At 45.7% G+C, this 18463-nt stretch overlaps 2 protein-coding genes across 10 annotated transcripts in view; both read right to left on the bottom strand.

The window, feature by feature from the left end:
* The window catches only part of LOC126563720 (neural-cadherin), a 678265-nt gene extending 663217 nt beyond the window's left edge, over positions 1-15048 (bottom strand). Inside the window, exon 1 of the mRNA XM_050220379.1 lies at positions 15038-15048. The gene's annotated coding sequence lies outside the window, so the exon portion shown is untranslated. The remainder of the gene's footprint in view (positions 1-15037) is intronic.
* LOC126563985 (probable nuclear hormone receptor HR3) overlaps positions 1-18463 on the bottom strand; it is a 100652-nt gene that overhangs the window by 15362 nt on the left and 66827 nt on the right. For 6 of the 9 annotated variants that reach the window (XM_050220868.1, XM_050220870.1, XM_050220873.1 and 3 more), the window contains exon 1: positions 628-1687. The exons of the other annotated variants lie outside the window; for them this stretch is intronic. In XM_050220868.1, the coding sequence (XP_050076825.1) occupies positions 628-1639 (1012 nt within the window). In that variant the 5' untranslated portion in view covers positions 1640-1687. Of the gene's footprint in view, positions 1-627; positions 1688-18463 lie in introns of those variants that run through there. 9 annotated transcript variants of the gene reach the window in all.

The following is an 18463-nucleotide window of genomic DNA, read 5'->3' as shown; positions in this document are numbered from 1 at the left end:
TACTGTCACTGATAGGGCCCGGGAGTGTGCGAAACCACCACCACCACGAACAACCATTCGGTGCCATTGACCTTTTGGTCTTACTACGCAGCAAAATGCAATTCTTTCCGTTCGCTTCGGGTGTCATTTAGTTCTCGTGTTCTCTCGGTACGGAGAGACGCGCGCGCGAGACAATATCAACGGAAAACAACGTTGCATAGGTCATGTACCGAAGATCATGCCAATGACGCCATCGGCACCACTTATGTGCACATCTTGCCAGTCTTAGCAAAGTGATTGGGCAGTGGGCAGTGACGGAAGCGCATGTTGGATTTGGGCAGACAGATGAAGGTGAAGAGAGAGGATGCAATTTGCATCAATTGTGTTCGATCGATATCAGGAAGCAGTTCTCTCCTACGGTGGGTTTGCCTGGCGGGCAGGATGTGTGCATTATTTGGAGGATTCGAGTGTGATTTGGTTTGACACTTTTATGGATGCAGACTTTAGAAGAATGACACTCAAATGATAGTGATAAATATTGACTAATCAGACCTTCGTGTCATCAGTTGATATACGTTCAGGATATCATGCGAGAACCACCAAAAAAGCTTTTTAGTTCGCGCGGGCACAAGCTCAATCCACACTTACCTCTAATTGAATTGGGAGTCTTTTTCTCATGCTGATGACCATTCAAACCCAACAGTTCCCCGTTTGGGCCGATGTCACCTTCCACACCACCGTTGGCGTCGCTGTTACCTCCACTGCCGTTCCCCGTTCCCAGTCCCGCTGCCAGCAGTGCGCTGGACGAGAAGGGTGGCGGTGGCGGTGTTGTACTGTCAGCCAGATCTTCCTCTTCCATCGCAAACGAGGCAGCGGCCATCGATGCTACGGCCGACAGCGTTGAGCAGATTGCATTGTAGTCCTGTTCTGCCTGGCCGCTCCGCAGCATGCCAGTCGGAGCAGTGCAGGAAGCACCGGAAGCACCACCGCCACCACCCGGCGGTGGCTGATCATGCGAGTTCAGTGGCTGCAGCAGCCGATGGCTGAGCTTTGGAAACTCGCGAGTTTCGCGAGCAAAAGTACCAGGTCCGCCCATCAGATGGGCCGTCCCATTGGTGGTGGTGGTGGTGTTATGGCTGCTGTTGCTGCTGCTCGCCGTACTGTTGCTACTGGTGTTGGTCGCGCCGCTGGTACTACTGCTACTGGTATTTCTTAAAGGCCCTAGGTTTGTATCACGTAAATCAGTCGTTGGGGCACCTGCCGACACGTTGAACGGTGGCGCCGCATGACGGTTACCCACTGCACTGCCGGGGTTCGCCGTCGAGCTGTTGCTGTTGGTGGTGGTGGCGGGTTTGTGGTTTGGGGGTAGGTGAGCCAGAAAGTGTTTGGTGCTGGTGTACAGTGCGCCCGAAGCACCGCCGGCCGTAGAGCCCGGCTGCGGCTGCATAAGCCGCGAGGTGAGCTTGGGCGCCGCTGCCATGGCTGCGGCCGTTGCTGCAGCCGTCGCGGCGGCTGCCACTGCCGCCGTATTTGTGTATCCACCACCAACAACAGACCCGACGCTTGCCGGTTCGTCGCCTGTGCCCGCACGATTGGATGCCGCTTGGTACTTGACATTCCAGGATTGGCTAAACAGGTCCAAAAATTCTCCGTCATCCATTTGCCGAAACGTTTGTTCGTTAGCGCTGGAGAACGAGCTCTGGGAGCGAGTGGTCGCGGGTGTCGTCACCCCAAGCGGAGTTTGTAATTTGAACTGAGGTAGCTTAGGTTGCGCGGAGCGGGGCTATGACCGCTCCCGGAGAGGTTTGTCGAAGGGCTTAGCCCTTCCTTACTCGATTGTAAACGTCTTCACGATTCACTTTATCAGTATCTTGCCTTCTGTAACCACAAACACTGTACCCTAGCGTACACTTCATACACCCTTAGCTGGCCTCGCGGCCAGCAGGAAGGGTTTAGGTTGGATACAAATCCTCAATGCATTCGACAGTCATCCTTGCAGTGGGTTCGATACCTTCCTGACGACGAATTCTGACTAGAAGGAAGCTTCAGGCAATAAAGAATTTTGCTTTTGAAGGCGATTACACTGTGCTTCTCTATTCCTCACTGGGATAATAATGAATCACTTAGCAAAAGTTGTGAAACCGGGTATCACGTGCACGGTTTATGATCTTTTAGATCGTTTTGCACTTTGCTCACGAAATTCTTATTACACTATCACTAGGAAGAGCTATGAGAGTTTGCGGTAATAGATAAGTAAAAAAACACAAAAATCCACCTTACATATTCGGTAATTAATTTCACAGGAAGCAATACTCAATCGAAATCACATTAAATCAATCTGACACCCACACGTAAGCCGCAGGATAAATCCTTCTATAAACAATTGATAAGAACAAACACGAAAATGATATGTTTTTGTGATGCTACGGGTGGAAAAATGCAACAGCAAACTTGCGTACCAAAGCGTACAACACTGTGTGTTCCGGAACCGTCGACCTTAATCAGCACAGACGGACTGACCTAAAAATGCGCATCCCAGCCCCAGGTATACCTTCGATATCTTCGTGTGTTTGCCTTTGCCATTTGTTACCAATTTTTTTTTGTTATTATTATTGCTACGACCTCCCGCTACAATCAAAATACAAAGATGGATCCAAACCGCACTCACACACACACACATGTAGCTCAATGCATAAATGCATGGGTGGTGGAAAAGAAATTCATTGCACCATGTGGATGGGAGGAGGCTTTTTTTGGGTTTGTATTTGTGGATGATTTTTTTTTTTCGGTGCAGTTGCAAGCCTTACACTGATAAGAACCCCGGCTTTTTTGTTGGAAAGGGTGCAACAGGGAAATTTGTCGCTTATCGATATTGTGGTGACAAATTGGCTGGTTTGCACAATATATTAAATTGCTTGCCAATGTGGGTATATTTTATGTTGTTGTTTTGAATGAGGCTAAGTGTGTGTTAGTCTTGCTCAAATTCATGTTAATACTCAAGTTGTCTTCTTCAGTATATTGGCTTAATGAAAACTAGGCCACGCCGGCCAACAAAATGGCTTTACTAAACTTGCTGATGCTACGTAGTTGGGATAGGATAGTCTATGGGAGATGAGATTTGAACCCTGTCGAGTGAAGACCGGCGCCTCTGTCACTTCTACAATCGGACAGTCCCATCTTTAATATCTATTAAATGTATGTTGTTTTATAAAGGTTTCAGACCATAATTTAAATAGAAAATAACCGCTTTAAACACATAAAAATTGTTTTTCCAAACACACTACAATTACGTTTAAAAAAGAAAAATAAAATCATAAAAATAACAAACTCTTAATAACATATCAAAAAGCGAAAAGGAAATTGCTAATATGTTCGTACCAACTGCCCATGGGCAAAAGACACAGATTTGTATGAAGACGTTACCGGTAAAAATAATCAAAGCTACGCGACTGACAACTTAAGCAGATCATGTTGAGAAATTAATCGAAAATGAGTGATCGTTTAACGCGAAAACAGCAGAACGATAAAGTGCAAGCAATTCCCACCAGAAAGCGAGATGCATGTGCAACCGTTGGATAAAGAGAAAAAGAGACTAATGTACGCTAACCCACACTCAGATACGGTGTTCTATCCCCGCAGAATCATCCGCCCAACCCCGTTCACACACATCCTTCCCACACCACTTGTATGTGCAGGAAAAATTCGCAAAGGCAATGGCCGGTCGCACGCTGTGCAGAGGCAAGAGTGTGCCAACTGCATCGAGCAACCAGCAGCAGTGGCACGAGGCAAACAAAAAAAAAAAAAAGCAACGCAACGCCACCATTACCACACGCACACCACGAACGACGGTGGGATAGGTCAAGAAACGGAAATCTATTTAAAATGAGATTACGGCAGCAGAATCGGCATCGGGGGCATCGGTTGCGTTTTTGCAACAAAAACACGCGAAATGGGGCGAGTGTGTGCGAACGGGACACGGCGACGGTGTACGATTGTGCGCCGTTCGTTCTGATCTACCCTTTTGACCCCTCGTTTTCCCCATGACCGCAGCCCATCCGCTAACCGCGATTTCCGTGCCGGTAAAGTTTCGATCAAACGTTGCTTTGTGGTCACGGTGGGATACACAATCCATCGTCACAATATCTGTCGTTCTGTTGGCGAACGGGTTCGGCCGGGTATGGTGAAGGCGGGCGGTGAGCGGTGCAATGATATAAAGTTGCAAAAAAAAAAAGGAAGAGTAACGGAAAACTAACGCCGGGTTAAAGAGACGTCTTGATGGGTGGAATGCAATTTATAGCGCATTGGGGTTCGGGTTTTATCGGTTTCGGAATGAAGGATTCAATCATTCTAATGGCTATGTCGCTGTAACTTTATGATGAATAGCATTTAGCAAGATGGGATGGGCAGGTTGTTTGTCGTTTCTGTAGCATTTGAAAGAAAAACACACACTGCTACGATAAGGAACGATTGTGAGGAACTTATCGTAGTTTGAGGTTGAGGTTTCTAGAGAAATATTAATTGAAGCTGTAGAATTTATGGAAAAGTTGCTTTTACGATTAGAATAGCTTTTTTAGATACAATACAATAAATCAGTATGTAAAAAATGAAGTAGTTTAACATGTCTGTAATGAGAACGCACCACAAATATTTTATATTGGCAAGTCAAACCTAGACATTTCGCTAAACAACCATAACACCTTTTTAAACAGCTCCAATGACTAATAACTACATCAGTGGCCAATTATTTCGCACACAGCCAACTCGTCTCACGGCGCACATACGCCCGCGCGTACCCCGCGAAACGTTACGCATTCCAACCAGCGTTATCTGGTGCGAAAGCGAAAGTGCAATTACACGACACCATGCATTCTGATGCACCCCATGTCCCCACTGGCAGGGGTGGATCTGCTGTTCCGTTGCTGTCTGATGTATGATTCTTAATGATGCGAAGCCGCACAAAGGGGCTGCGAAAGGCAAAGGGGCGACTGATAGTTGCATATAAATAGAATCACCAGCTACGGCGAATAAAAGCACACGAAATAAAAACAAAACAACTACGTCGCCGCCGCCGGCACACGGCATGATGCGATCACAGGCTGGCTGGTTGTGCTGTTGAACAGCGTAAGCTTGCATCAATTGGCTGGCGTACATGGCGTACACGACCAGCAGCGAACACAGAGCGAACGTCATAATGATGGCGCTAATGTGCGATAAGAAAGGTGCATCGCTCTTGGTTTGTTTTAGCGACGCTTACTGTGTGGGTTTTGTCTCCCGGGAGTCGCTGCAGGCACGGTATAAAAAGGTTTAGATTGGATCGGCAAAAATAAAAATAAAACTTTAATTTGTTTTGATTTTTTTCGGGGTATATATTTTATGCTCGAAATTTGATCTGTCTGTTCCACTAACTCAACTGTCTGGTATTGCGAATTTGAGTACATACGTGCATAATTGTATCGATGCACTGTAACTAGCAACAGACAGCTATTTCAATTATTGCTTCACAATGAGCTCATCGCCTTTTCCCGTGTCTCTCTTTCTCCCAACACTCACCAGCACGTTCGGTACGTGACTTAAGGAAAATGTTTAAAAATCTTCCAATAGCACAACCTCCCCCAAAATACTTGCCTCGCGCTCCACATCGCTCGTAAATCTTCCTCACTTCCAAAAACAAACACACACACACACTCCAATAAAGTACCGTGGGGGGGGGGGGGGGGGGGGGTTAGTCTCGGTCTGGGTTAAACAGCATTCCCGTACGAACACACAATATTTACTGGACTCGCGTTTCTCCCTCTACCTTCACAGCCGTCAATGGGCTGACGCTGCTATTACGGTGCATAGCTGCACCTGCTAAATTTGAACCCTGGCGCGAAGTTTCGCGAAAAGAAAAATGCCCACCCCGCGAGTGGTGCACCGAAAAATACTCACACAAAAACCCTTATAAGCAAATAAGGAGAAAAGTTGTGCAAAAGAACTAATAACATTTTAGAACGTTCACGTACACAATCAGCACGTACACACCGCGGCGGATCCGAGCCAGCCAATTTCGTTTAAAAAAGTACCGACGCTGCAACTAGTGCCGTTGTCGTGGTTTGTTTTTCCGATGCTTTTTCTTTTTTTTTTTTTGTTTACGTTCCTGTTTTTCCTCGCTCGCTCACCCCAAGAGACATTAACCTCTAGCGAGAGACGCTCCCGCTGTTCGTCATCGGCCGGGCATCCGTCGATGGTCACGCTTAAAGGTTTTCTTTTCTTCTTGTCTGTCCGTTTGTTTCCCGTTTTGGTTTTGGCATTCTTGTCCATTTTTTGCAACAGCACTCGGCTCACGTACACGCTGCTGAACTGTCGAAGCGTGTGTATGTACATTGATCGGGGCAGTGCTTAAAGTTTAATGTACATGTAAATTGGTTATTTAAAAATTGATTACTGCACATTGCTTGTAGCGTTGTTGAGGCGTAATGATGTTCACTTCACTAGCTAGAGATAAAATTCGCCGCACTAGCATGCGCATAAGAATGTCTGGAAAGTACCACATGTTTCCCTCTGCAGAGCTGAGGAAAAAAAATGGTTGTGTCCGTGCAGTGACCTTGACCTTGTGCATCTTCAATATGCAAGTACAAGTTTTGCATGGTGCTTTTTTTATTCGTACAGGGATGCTCTCTTCAGCAGACATAAAATACAATCCCGAAACTGTCAATGAACGAGCAATATCCCCTATGGTAACGCTGCATGCAATGGTGAATTGCATCATGATGCACCATTCATAATGTCGCAGCTCCGATGCGTCACGCTTATCAGCAAAATGGGAGTCTGTGCTCGGTGTGTGAATCAGCATAGTTCGTTCACCTTTTGCCGGCAGGGGTTGTCGATTTTGTGTTATTTTCTTAAAACCACACCACCCAGCGATGGATTGGAACACACACACACACTGCAACGAGCTAGAATGAGCTTGGTGTATTTGTGATGGTGGCAAACTGATGTGCATTGGTAGTGTGAAATTATGCAAAGGAGTCAAGTACGTTTTGTCTGGAGATGCAGTGAAGCAAAGTGAGCCGTATTGGATTGAAAGTAGTGAATTGTGTGTTGGGAAAAATCTACATCAATCTATGAACCTTTCTCAATCAATGTAAAGCAATTTTTAGCTTGCAAAGTTTATTAAACTGCAACCATATGGAATGGATCCGTCCATATTCACATTCCACCACAGCTTGTACAACATAAAATGCTCAATCTGATGCACCATTTCCAGTCATTTTTATCCAAATTCCGACTGTCCCGGTGCGCTATCCCGTTTTAGAACGGTTGCATTGCAATCTTAGTACACCCCGGGCCAACAACCACCGTGTAAAACAAAACACCCGTGAAAGAGGAAGTGCAAATGGAGTGAAAAGAATGCACCACCTGAAGGACGAAGGCGTGGCAAAACCGCCCGGCAGGGAAAGCCTCCGGCACGGCCAACAAACAAAAACAGAAATAACAAAAATCGTGCAACGAAAAGAAAGCGGAAAATCGGCAAACAGAATCAAACGCACGCAGAGAAGACACTGAAAATTACGTCACATTGTGCGGTGGCCCTGGCGTCGCCAAAGCAACGGGAGCATCAAGCGAGCAGAGGACCCACGTTACCCCGACAGGCCCAACAGCCGCGCGGAACGTACGCAAGCAAACGCTACGTCGCCGTACACGATGAAGAAACATCGCAAGAACGGTTAACAATAAAAATAAAAACATCTGCGCGATTCCGACGACACCAGAAGGATCATTAACCTCAAGGTGCGCTGACTTTGTCGGTCTGTTTGGGTTGGTGGGATGGTTTGGAAACCGTTTAAAAGGGATGGAAAGAGAGAGAGAGAGAGAGAGAGAGAGAGAGAGAGAGAGAGTGAATGAGGGCTAGGGAGAGCGAGAGAACGAAAGGTCGAGTTCCTAAAGGGGGTGGCTGAGTTCGGGTGTTCTTGCGTAGCGGTACAATGCGAGTGAGCACCCCGGGTGCAAGAACCCTAAGGGGTTGGTTGAGTACCGAACAGGTGCTGGTGGAGTCAAAGGCGACAGGACGCATTTAACAATAATCGAGAAACATCCATCTCGGACGTGGAGTAGAATTAATCGATTTGTGGCCAAGTGTCAATTTGAACGCCAAAATATTCCATACTGAGCAACAGAACACACATGTTTGCGTGTGTGTTTGCGCGATCGCGAGTGATCTTTGCCATCGTGAGAGGAATGCATCACATCACATCCCTCACGCATTTCGAAGCAACTCACCGCGTGTGAACGAACCCCGTACGGATTTCCCCGTGCTCTCTGTTTTGGGTCGAACTCACGGCACTCACACACCCTCTCACTCTCTTGCCGGTAAGGGGTTTTTATTTTATTTTCCTTCATACAAACACATCCGCGCTCTCTCACACTCACGCTCGGCATCTCAATCTTTAGGTTATTGAACTAAAGCAAAACACACTGCCCAGGGAGGCGCAGCACCGGGAGCACAATGTCTCGCGCGCTCTTAGACTACCACCCGCTCGCCTCACCCTCTGTAGGGGTCCTCGTTTCCCTGCGTTCCTGTTCCTAACCTGTGCGCTAAAAGAGCGGGCAAAACACACAACAAACAGCCGCTAGCCCCGGTTCCGATGGCGGGTTCGATGATTTCAACCCTCACCGACTTCTTTGCCCGGCTTTTGCGCCTACCCAGCAGATACCCATCGTTCTTCGCGGCGTTCCAAGCAGAAGATAGCTCGATCCATATTGTTACGGTGCTTCGGGCGAGAAGTGAGGCACGTCTTTTTTATGTAGATTTTTTTCTGAACTGCATTTTTGGCTCATTTTTAATCGTTACCAAAATTTGTTGCAGTAAAACTTTTGCTTATGATTTTTGACAGTGTGGCGTTCTCGTTCGTTATGCAGCAGGCAAAGAATTCCTTGGGGAACGTATTAATGGAGGACGCCCATTGAATAGGCAAAAAAGGTGGGAGAAATTTTTCATTTTTATAATTTTATAGCCACTGTGTGAGGTTGATTTTATTCGTGATTTTCCAGACAGAAGCTTAAAAGAGTCTGGTAATGATTATGCCGAGGGAATTATGTCTCGTTGGTTCGATGTACTTTCGCTGTACAGGACAGTGCAAAATTGAAACACCGTTTAGAGGTTTCTTTGGTTTAGTGTGCAGCAGAGAAAGGTACGCAGGACTGGCTATCCAGCTACGGGAATCATCAAGCCAAGAAGCCAGAAGTAGAAGACCGAGCCAAGTGGAGGTTCCAGTGTCAAAAAAGCAGAAAAAGACACGAATTCTGTTCCATTGAGAGGACATGTAGTCCATCGCATATTTTGATAAATTCTGATGATTTTATGCTTGATTGGGTGGGCAAAATCTGATAAAAAAAAGTTACAAGTAACCGACCTGGACCTCTGGATAATACATAGAACATAAAGCTGTGTGACAGTACCGAGAAGGTTAGCTTTTTCAACCAGGTGACTGTGACCCCGAGATAATGCCATCTCAAAGCAAAGAACTTGTAGAAATTGAGTCACTCCCTTGGAATTAGCACCCTTAAATCATGCGTATCGATTTGTTCTGACAAAAGCAAAAACAGCAAAAACGCACACAGCAAATCATTAGAACCTTCCCAATCTATGTGATAGAAATCCCGTCCCAAGGGTACCTGTGACTCGCACTTTCAAACAATTGACACTGCCGTTCGGGATTTATGGCTATTCCAGATGAAGTGTGAAATAAATAAGCTTGAGCAGCGAGTGTGGCGAGTGTTAATATCGATTCCCATTAATTAAGCTGCCAATGTGTAGTGCTATCGGATAATGGTCCAGCGAGTACCGGGTGTAGCACCATTACCCAATGAGGTTCAATGACCGCAAACACTCGTCTTATCAACGTTCTTCTTGCTGCCACACTACACGCTCGAGTGTCATTTCTTGCACGATTTGATGGGTGACTGGCACCCCAAAGCAAAGCGGTAGGAAGTGGCTCGGAAAGGCGCCAGCGATCGGCACGATCAGACGGGTCATTGGTTTCCTCTTTTCACGCGAGACAGTTGAACTGCTTGAGATATGGCAAAGCTCGAGAGATGCTAGTATTTTACGTTGGTAGTGTTGAACAAACGGAACACACAATCAAACATCGATTTGCACTATTGTCATACTGGGAACCTCAAAACGCCTTGCCAGCAGAAGCAGCAGCAAGGTTGAAAGAAAGGCAAATTTATGTGTGAATTCTAGAGGATGAATTCGGTAAAAATGCACCATTAATCATCGTTAGGTTAGTTTTTTTTTAGTCTTCTATGCGTACGGCTCAAAGACGCAATCACCGGTACCCTACATTCGAATTGAGTAAAGGCGACGAGTGACGCTTCTTGAGCCGATCATGCTGATGATGCTTTGCGAATCGTTAAGAACTAGTGTACCACGGGGAAGGACGACAAGATAAGCTGAATGGGGTGGAAGTGGACGTATTGCTTGCTAGCAGTAGTTTCTCGTTTTTCTCGTCGATCTGATGCTTTTAAGACAGCATTTTTGCGATTTGTTTTTTTGTCTCCTTGCTGTCTTTTTCATTAATTTTGTCATGTGCCTCGGCCCTATATCAACCTCGTACCAAGCAAAACCGTTCCGGTGAAGCGATGGCTACAACATCCGCTACCTTCTCCTCACCAACGGCACCGTTTGCAGAAGTGTCCCCTGTTGGTCAACCGCGCGTGTCAACGGCCTACGGATGACACGCGGCGTGAGATGGCGCAATTTGTCTTGCAAAGTTTTGTTCGCATATTTTTTTCTTCTTTTTTTGTGGGTGTTTCATTTGGCACCCATCGTGCTTCCTTCCGCTCAAGCTATGACGAACAAGAACGAACGGTGGAGGTGTAAAAACATAAAAATTAAGAGTGAAATAAACCATCTGCATGTCTGGTGTGTTGTAGTGTTTTTGCTATGGAAAAACACACACACACAACACAATAAGTTTATTTTAAGATTTATGTTATTCTTGAACAGGGAATACAGGCACGGACGCCGGTTGTAATTACGGTCCATTGACACCGATGTTCAGTTTTTCTTCTTTGAAATTAAACAATTGTAGCGGGCAGTGTCGTGGTAATTGTGAATAATTTATGAATGGATTTTTTTCACAGAATGTCTATGTATGGGGGAAGCAAGAGAAATTGGCAATGCGTAAGAATGCCTTTAAGTTTAGGTGTAATATATAAATTCGACGACTTTTAAAACATTTAAAAAAATATTCGCAAAAAAAAGGACACTTAAATGCGGCAAACAGCATCCAAGCGGACGCCTGGTGTTTTATGCATTTATGATTCACCAGGCGTCCGCTTATTGCGCTTCAGTCCACAATGCAAATATAAAAAACACAATTTTTTGCGTGCTTTTTTCTCTTGTGCACAGAAAAAAATGTGCTTCATGGCTTGTCCATAAATGGCATTTTATTGGTCCACATCATGCACTGCAAGAAATGAAATATTCATCGATATTAATCACACCTACAGATCGATATGGCAAAATAATTTTTTTTAATAGTTTTTTTTTTCTATGGAAATCAGCAAATGATGATTGCGAATATTACACTTCATCGGAAAAAAAACCGGTGCACTGATTCAACGGCCAGCAAATTCAAAGTAAATAAAACATCCACCTGAATGCCTAATGATGTACAAACAATCACACGCGCGACAAGTAATTATGTGCCTCGCCCGCCGACCGGCAGTGAATGTTTCATTCAAGGCCATATGCTTAACATAATCGTGCCGTGTGTGAGGCAATGTATTGCATTCATGAACATTAAAAATGCATATTTTGAAACCCCAAACGCACAGATCAAAAGCAAACACCCATAAACAGTGGTCCATAAAGGCGAAATGCATTCATTCGACCGGTTTGAATAATTGTCAACGATTAACGGCAACCACCACCCGGTGCACCGTAGCGTATTGGAATGAACTTTGGTAGCTGAACGCGGTGGCGAGCAATTGGCAATCGGGTCATTTTGAGGGTTGATAATGTGATTCGATACGAGTACGCTTCCGCTCAGTAGGTTAAACCCTTAAACCGTTCATTGGGACTCGCATACCGGTTCGTTTTGGATACCTGTGAAATTATGCAATTTGGTAAATCAGTTCCGCAATCGTTCACCGTCGGTATTCATTTGCATCGATTTGCAGCTGTTCGATGTTGACACAATTGTTTCTAGTTCACTGTACGCGCACCGCGCACGTACGGGTGTTTCCGGCTTTACTTTACTGTTGATTTTCGTCGGTAAGAGTTTTCCTTTTTTTTTTTTTGCTCTTCTCTCGGTACTTTATGCACAGTTGTCGTTTGAATGCACTATTTTTTGGGTTTTCCTCTATGCACTGAGACACTTCTTGCGTCACACCCGACGTTCAGCTACGACGTGCACACGTGCTAGCGCTGCGCAGGATATGCCGGCGGCTGCAGGATCGGCCCCGGGATCCGCAAGATCGAACCGCACCCGGTTGGACGGAGCATGCAAAACGGGGAAGAGAGCAAGAGAACAGAGAAACGGAGACAGTGCGTGACGCGGTGCGAGATAGAGTGAGCGGAGAGAAAGAGAATGGGAAGTCACCCGGCTAAGCGAGCGAAGGCGTACCGCGTGTTACGAACCGGCGACTCGGGAGGGAGCACACTGCGTGAGCCCGAGTTCATTGACACCGCGCGAGCATCCTAGTGGAGTGCGGAGGCAAAAATTCCTGTAAAAATTCAGCAACCAAACAAACGGCAAAAGGGACCGATCGCCCGGATCCTTCCGCAGGATCTCTAACGGGAGACGGCGAACGGGGAGAGCGCTGGGTGGAGAATGGTGGTTTGGGATTTACGCAAGCATATGTCAGAGGTCAGAGCAAAAAAAAAAAAACCACTCAATTTTCCACCCAAGAAAAAGGAACTGTACAAAAAGAGTTTGCTTTTTGCAGATCGACTGTCGAACTGCGTGCGGTCGCAAACGTTACCGGATGCGTTACCAGCTTAGTGGAACGCTTGACTTTTCATTGTGAACGATGTGCTGTCTTATAAGACAGACAAACAAGTGGTTTTTAAGACGCTGGTTTCCTTACAGTGTTTATGCGTAAGCATGACAATGTGTTTGTGTTAGTTGCGTGTGTATGTGTGTAACGTTACAGCTGGGGCCGCTAATCGAAATACGATCCCCGATATCAAAACCGATAAGAAAACAGGTGCCCGACGACATACGGCTAACCTGACACACCTGATAATGATGTTTTCTAGCACCCCGCTCTCGCTATTATCATTCCCCAGTGACAATCATACGCTTCACAACGTCCTGCATGTGTATGGGTAAGATGTACAGAGCACCTATCTGCACACTGCACTTATCAAAGTAGCGGTGGAGCTGAAGTCTACAAATACACGCTCGATGTCTGGCGTGCTGACCACCCAAACGTTGAGCGGGGTGATAATTGTTAAAGGGATTGTTTTGGGTTGAAAATGGTGAACGATGTTCGGGAAGCTTAGGTTGTTAGAGACTTCTGTGTCAGTGCGAAGGGAAGAATGTTTAGTTACGTTGGAGTTACGTTTGGGATTTGTCTAACAAAAGCTCCACTGGCCATAGACGCGGTCAAGTAGGATGGAAATGGGAAGTGAATTTTCTTCTTTTCTTCTAATTTTTCTCTCTCACTCTTCCCTTTTGAAATCTCTTTCTCTTTCTCTCCTCCGGGATATTTCTCTTTCACTCTATCTACATTTCCATTGCACTCAAGTCTTGATGTTTGACGTTTCCCCATGGGAACCAGAAGGGGTTGTGAATTGGGTTGGGGTTAGTGGTCCATGCGATTGAACTGTATTTTCCACCCTCTCGCTCACGTAGCATTGTGCGCTCTCGCTTCCTCTTTCGCTACATTTCTTCCACTGTCTCCATACTCTCTTTTCTTCGCTTTATCTCGCACTGGTCATTCTGATTCGTTCTCTTTTATGCTCTCCTATTCAGCGGGCAAATGGGGAGAACAGATTTCAAAGCTGATTCATACACTACACATACGGTACAGAAACACGCGTCTCGTGCACTATCATCCCTTCTTTCTCTCGCTCTCTTCGCTTGAGGCGCACTCGCTCGCTCACACCGTGTGAGGTGCCGTGTCATTGAACCTATCCATTTTTCATGTAACAAGAAAGGGATCCACACGCACACACGCACACACACACACACACACACACACATACAAAGGCACGCGTAAAGAGCCGGGATGTGGGAGGCTCAAGTGTCAAATCACGCCGCTCGCTTTGGGGTACGCGATGGGATTGGGTGGATTTTTCCGCAAACCCGTACTATCATCGCCAAACAGGAGAGTAATGTTGTGTGCGTGCTCGTCACTCTCTTTCACACTTCGTGCGCGCACTCTGCCCACGATTAAGCGGCGTTTTTCGTTAATTTATTTGACATATTTGTCACACGTTGCAGCGTGATTCCGTGCTTCCCTGTAATCGATCATCAATCAGCGCGGACACGTACACTAGCATCGCACCCGCGCACACATACAGACGGAACGCACTCGCACACTAGGCGGCTAGTGGTGTTTTGAGGGAAAATATTGGCCACCGCACACATGCACACGGTTGGAAAATTTGCTAATCAAAGCAGTATTTTTGCTTTCCGGTCAAAATCATCGGCAGCCGCATTTCGTATCCATTGGCTTTGCCGGGAGAGTGGCGCACACATACGATCGCTCTTTCACACGCACACACATACACACACGCACACAGCAGGTGACATGTAAAACAACAGATTTGACGAGTCGCGAAACATCATCGTCAACAAAATCGTATCGAGCAGATAGCGCAACACAGCCAGACACACACACACATACACAAAAAAAAACTCACACTTTTTCATTTACATTCACACAAACACACCGTAAACAAACACACACGCACGCACGCACATTCACTGATAGGATATTAATTAAACAAAAAAACAAATCCCTAAATCAAAAAATTGCAATTGACTAACAAAATGTGCATCATCGTGCACTCTCATTCCACCAAACAAGCTTCAATCAGCCAAAGGTGGGTGTTGAGCACGATGCCCCTTTTGGCCAAACTATGACCAGGCGTATGTTTTGTTAGGGGAGAGCAAAAGCTCAGAAGCATAAAAATTGGGATGAAAAACTTTCAATACAAACGTAGAACGACACGTTTCATTCTCGGCGGTGTGTGACACGACGCGGGATGCGAACAGGAAAAAAACACAACAACAAAAAAAACCAGACGTGAACGACGTGGAGTGTATCGAACTCGGCTCTCTGCTTTTGCCGATGCACTTCGAATGCACCAACGTAACGCGAACGCGGTGACGATGATAATACTATGACTAAAAACCAGCACCAAACACCGGCTCTAAGAGCTGTTTTTTGTGAACACTTTTCCACCAAACAAACACACCATTTAACAGAAATATGTTTTACTAAGACACATTGCAACAAGCAAATTTTCACATCCCGTGAGGATCTTGCCCGATGGTGGCCGGTTTTGCTTTTTCTCTCCCTCTCTCGCCCACACACACTGGCACACGCAGCCTCAACACACTCTGCTTTTTGGTTGTTGAGGATGAGGATCACACGATCGTGTCACAGAATCACACTGGTGCAAAGCACGACGCTTGCTGGATAGGGCGCCCTTTTGCTGTTTCAAACTGCACAGCCAAGCCCACAGCCAATGGGTGGTGTTTGTTTTCTTTTCGATGATTTTCTTTCGATGTTGCGGAGTTTAACTGACGAAAACCAACAACAAACACGATCGTAGCACGGGGTGAGCAGCAGAAGGTCACCACCGCTTTAAAGCAACGCCTAGAGCAACACAACGGAGAGCTGGTTTTTCCCGAAAAAGCGTCCCGAAAATTTTCCGTTGCGTTTCGAGCCGCGCGAGAAAAAACTCAACAGAACCGCTTCACACTAGCGCACGGAATGCGGGATGCGGGATCACTCAGCAATTCCCGCGGTGTTGTGCATGCGTTTCGCGGTGCCGACACTCACACCGCATAGAGCGAGAGAGAGAGAGAGAGAGAGAGAGAGAGAGAGAGAGAGAGTGGGCCGCGTGTGAGTACCCTCGGAGTGGGTTGCTGAGTTCGTGCTGTCGCTGTCAATGAACGCTGGCGACCCGCGTGGATGCGGCGTAATGGCAATAACATTGCGTATCAATTCCGTCTTCCCACTGCTTTAACCGACCATTTTCCTTGCGATGTGTGTGTGTGTGTCCGTGCGTTCTTTAACAAAAGAGGAAGAATCATCTCCCGTATTCGATAAAGCGAAACCAGCTGACTGGCGGAATGTCATCATCATCACCATCCTCTCGTCTGGTGGAACGCCAGAAGTCATGCCGAGAATCGGGAAGGTTGTCATACCGATTCTATCCGGCTACCATGCACGTTCCCATCGCGCACCACCACGTCATGGGCGCCATGAACTTGATTCTTCGGATTTCGCAACGTTTCGCACCGGGGGTGGATAAAATTTGTACGAAAATTGGAAAATCCCACCAAGTAAAAGCGCAATAGAACGAATCAATCGGACGAAACCAATTCGTCGTGTTTGCGCTGAAGCCCTTTCATGTGTGCCATGGGGAACTTTAGCGTCAGCGTTCATCTTTAAGCGCGCACAACGATACCCGGCTGCGGTCATTGTCCTCGGGCGTTGGGTGGCGGGTTGAAATATTTCGCACTTCCACACGAAAAGCCGAAAACTCGTCGCTGGCGTACGGTTGTTTGAAGCAGAATGGTTTCGTACGAAAGTTCTATTGCTTATATGTACTTTGTAGGGTACTTTTAGTTTCTAAACGTTGAAACTTAAGCTAGATGCATCAATAAATTGAAATATTTTTAGCAAATGTGATTTGCAAATGAGATTTTCTCGAATAAATTGTAAGCCTTTCTGGGAATGAGTATAATAAGGTGAGATTCTTCATGGCAGCAGGAGAGTATCTTAATTCGACCGGAACTTATAACAGGATAACCCATAGCATGACTTTGATAAAAAGATACACATTTTAAATAAAATAAAGCTACAGAAGATGACATACCACTTAAACGGCCAGCATAAAGATTTGCAATGCTCACTTCCATTTCTAATTAAAACCAAACGATGATTATTTGTTGTACACTAGAACTTGTCATACCTGGAATGGAACAAAATAAAAAAGGAGGTTAAAATTCGTAGCAAAAGATGTTTTGTATTCTAGTTTCAATTTTATTCTAATTTTGAAGGAAATTGGAATTCCCATAATTTGTTCCATTTGAAAAATATTTGAAGAATATTCTTGGTTTTTTAATTTTTTTAACATCAAAAATCTTTTTTTATATTATGAAGGACGACTTGGAAATCATTTACAATTGTTTTGTAAAACGGTGATTAGTAATTTCTGAAATTATGCCAAATTAATAAATTTTCTAATAAGTTTGAAAAATAATAAATGTATTTCAATCTTTATTTTGTGACTAGAATGGATTTATTAATGCGTTTATTTGGAATAAAATTTAATTGAAACGTGAATCGAAACGAACACAGATTTGTGTACAAATTTACATTATTTAGCATCATTCTATATATTTGAAGTTTTTTTTGCTTCTATCAATTTTCCTTCGGAACAAATCCCCCTAAAAAGAAAATCTACACTCCTTTTTGTTGATAAAAATCTATTCCTAACAAAAAATATTACTCCAGCAATTCCAGATTGGTGTTGAACGTTCTGTCGTAAGAATGTATGATAGAGTATGAAAGAACCGTACCGAGCCCCGAGTGGGGTTAAGTAAAAGTCGATGTACCCGTAGCCCGCACCGAGAGTCTGCCTGATAAGACAACGGCTTTCGACTTTGAGTTTGAGTGCTGGTAGAAGCCCCGTAGCCGCAACGGATGGGAGGAGGGCTCGGAAGAGAAGCGGACGGACGCAGGCAGCAACGCGAACCACAATGGCCGGAGGTCGGTTTTGCTGTGGTTGGCGAGAAAAATTTGCTGTCCGCGGAAGCGCAACAGGATAAGTAAACACGTCAAAATCAAACCCTTCGAATGTGTGTATCCGCACTATCGAATGCGAGCGGGAAGGAGGGAGGCCACCTTCAGATCGTCACCATCGCCAAGCAACAACCCTCGCGGACACGATATGCGTCCGGTGTCGTTGACGTGCAGTGCGGGTTGAGTTTTTGGGGGAGGTTTTTTTGTGCTTCTTTGCCTTTAAAGCTCGGATTGATTTTTCGCAAGTTTGTGTGTGTGTGTGTGTGTGTGTGTCTGTGCGCATGTATTACCTGCCTGGGACGCTTGTGGGTGAGTGCGCGCCTTGGACGGGATGTACACGCACGTACCAAAAGGTTTTGCCAAAAATTCGCGTCAACGACAGAGTGACGTGTGCGTGTGGATGTGTGAGACTTTTGGCGGAATCATCCAAAAACTGACATTTTCACACGCGCACACCATCGGCGTTGGTTCTCTGGGTGGAAAAGGAGGTTTTGAAGCTGCGACC

This window comes from Anopheles maculipalpis, chromosome 3RL (genome assembly GCF_943734695.1).
Source record: "Anopheles maculipalpis chromosome 3RL, idAnoMacuDA_375_x, whole genome shotgun sequence".
Taxonomy (NCBI): domain Eukaryota; kingdom Metazoa; phylum Arthropoda; class Insecta; order Diptera; family Culicidae; genus Anopheles; species Anopheles maculipalpis.
Note: the sequence above shows the minus strand (reverse complement) of the source record. Positions and strands in the feature narration are given on the sequence as shown.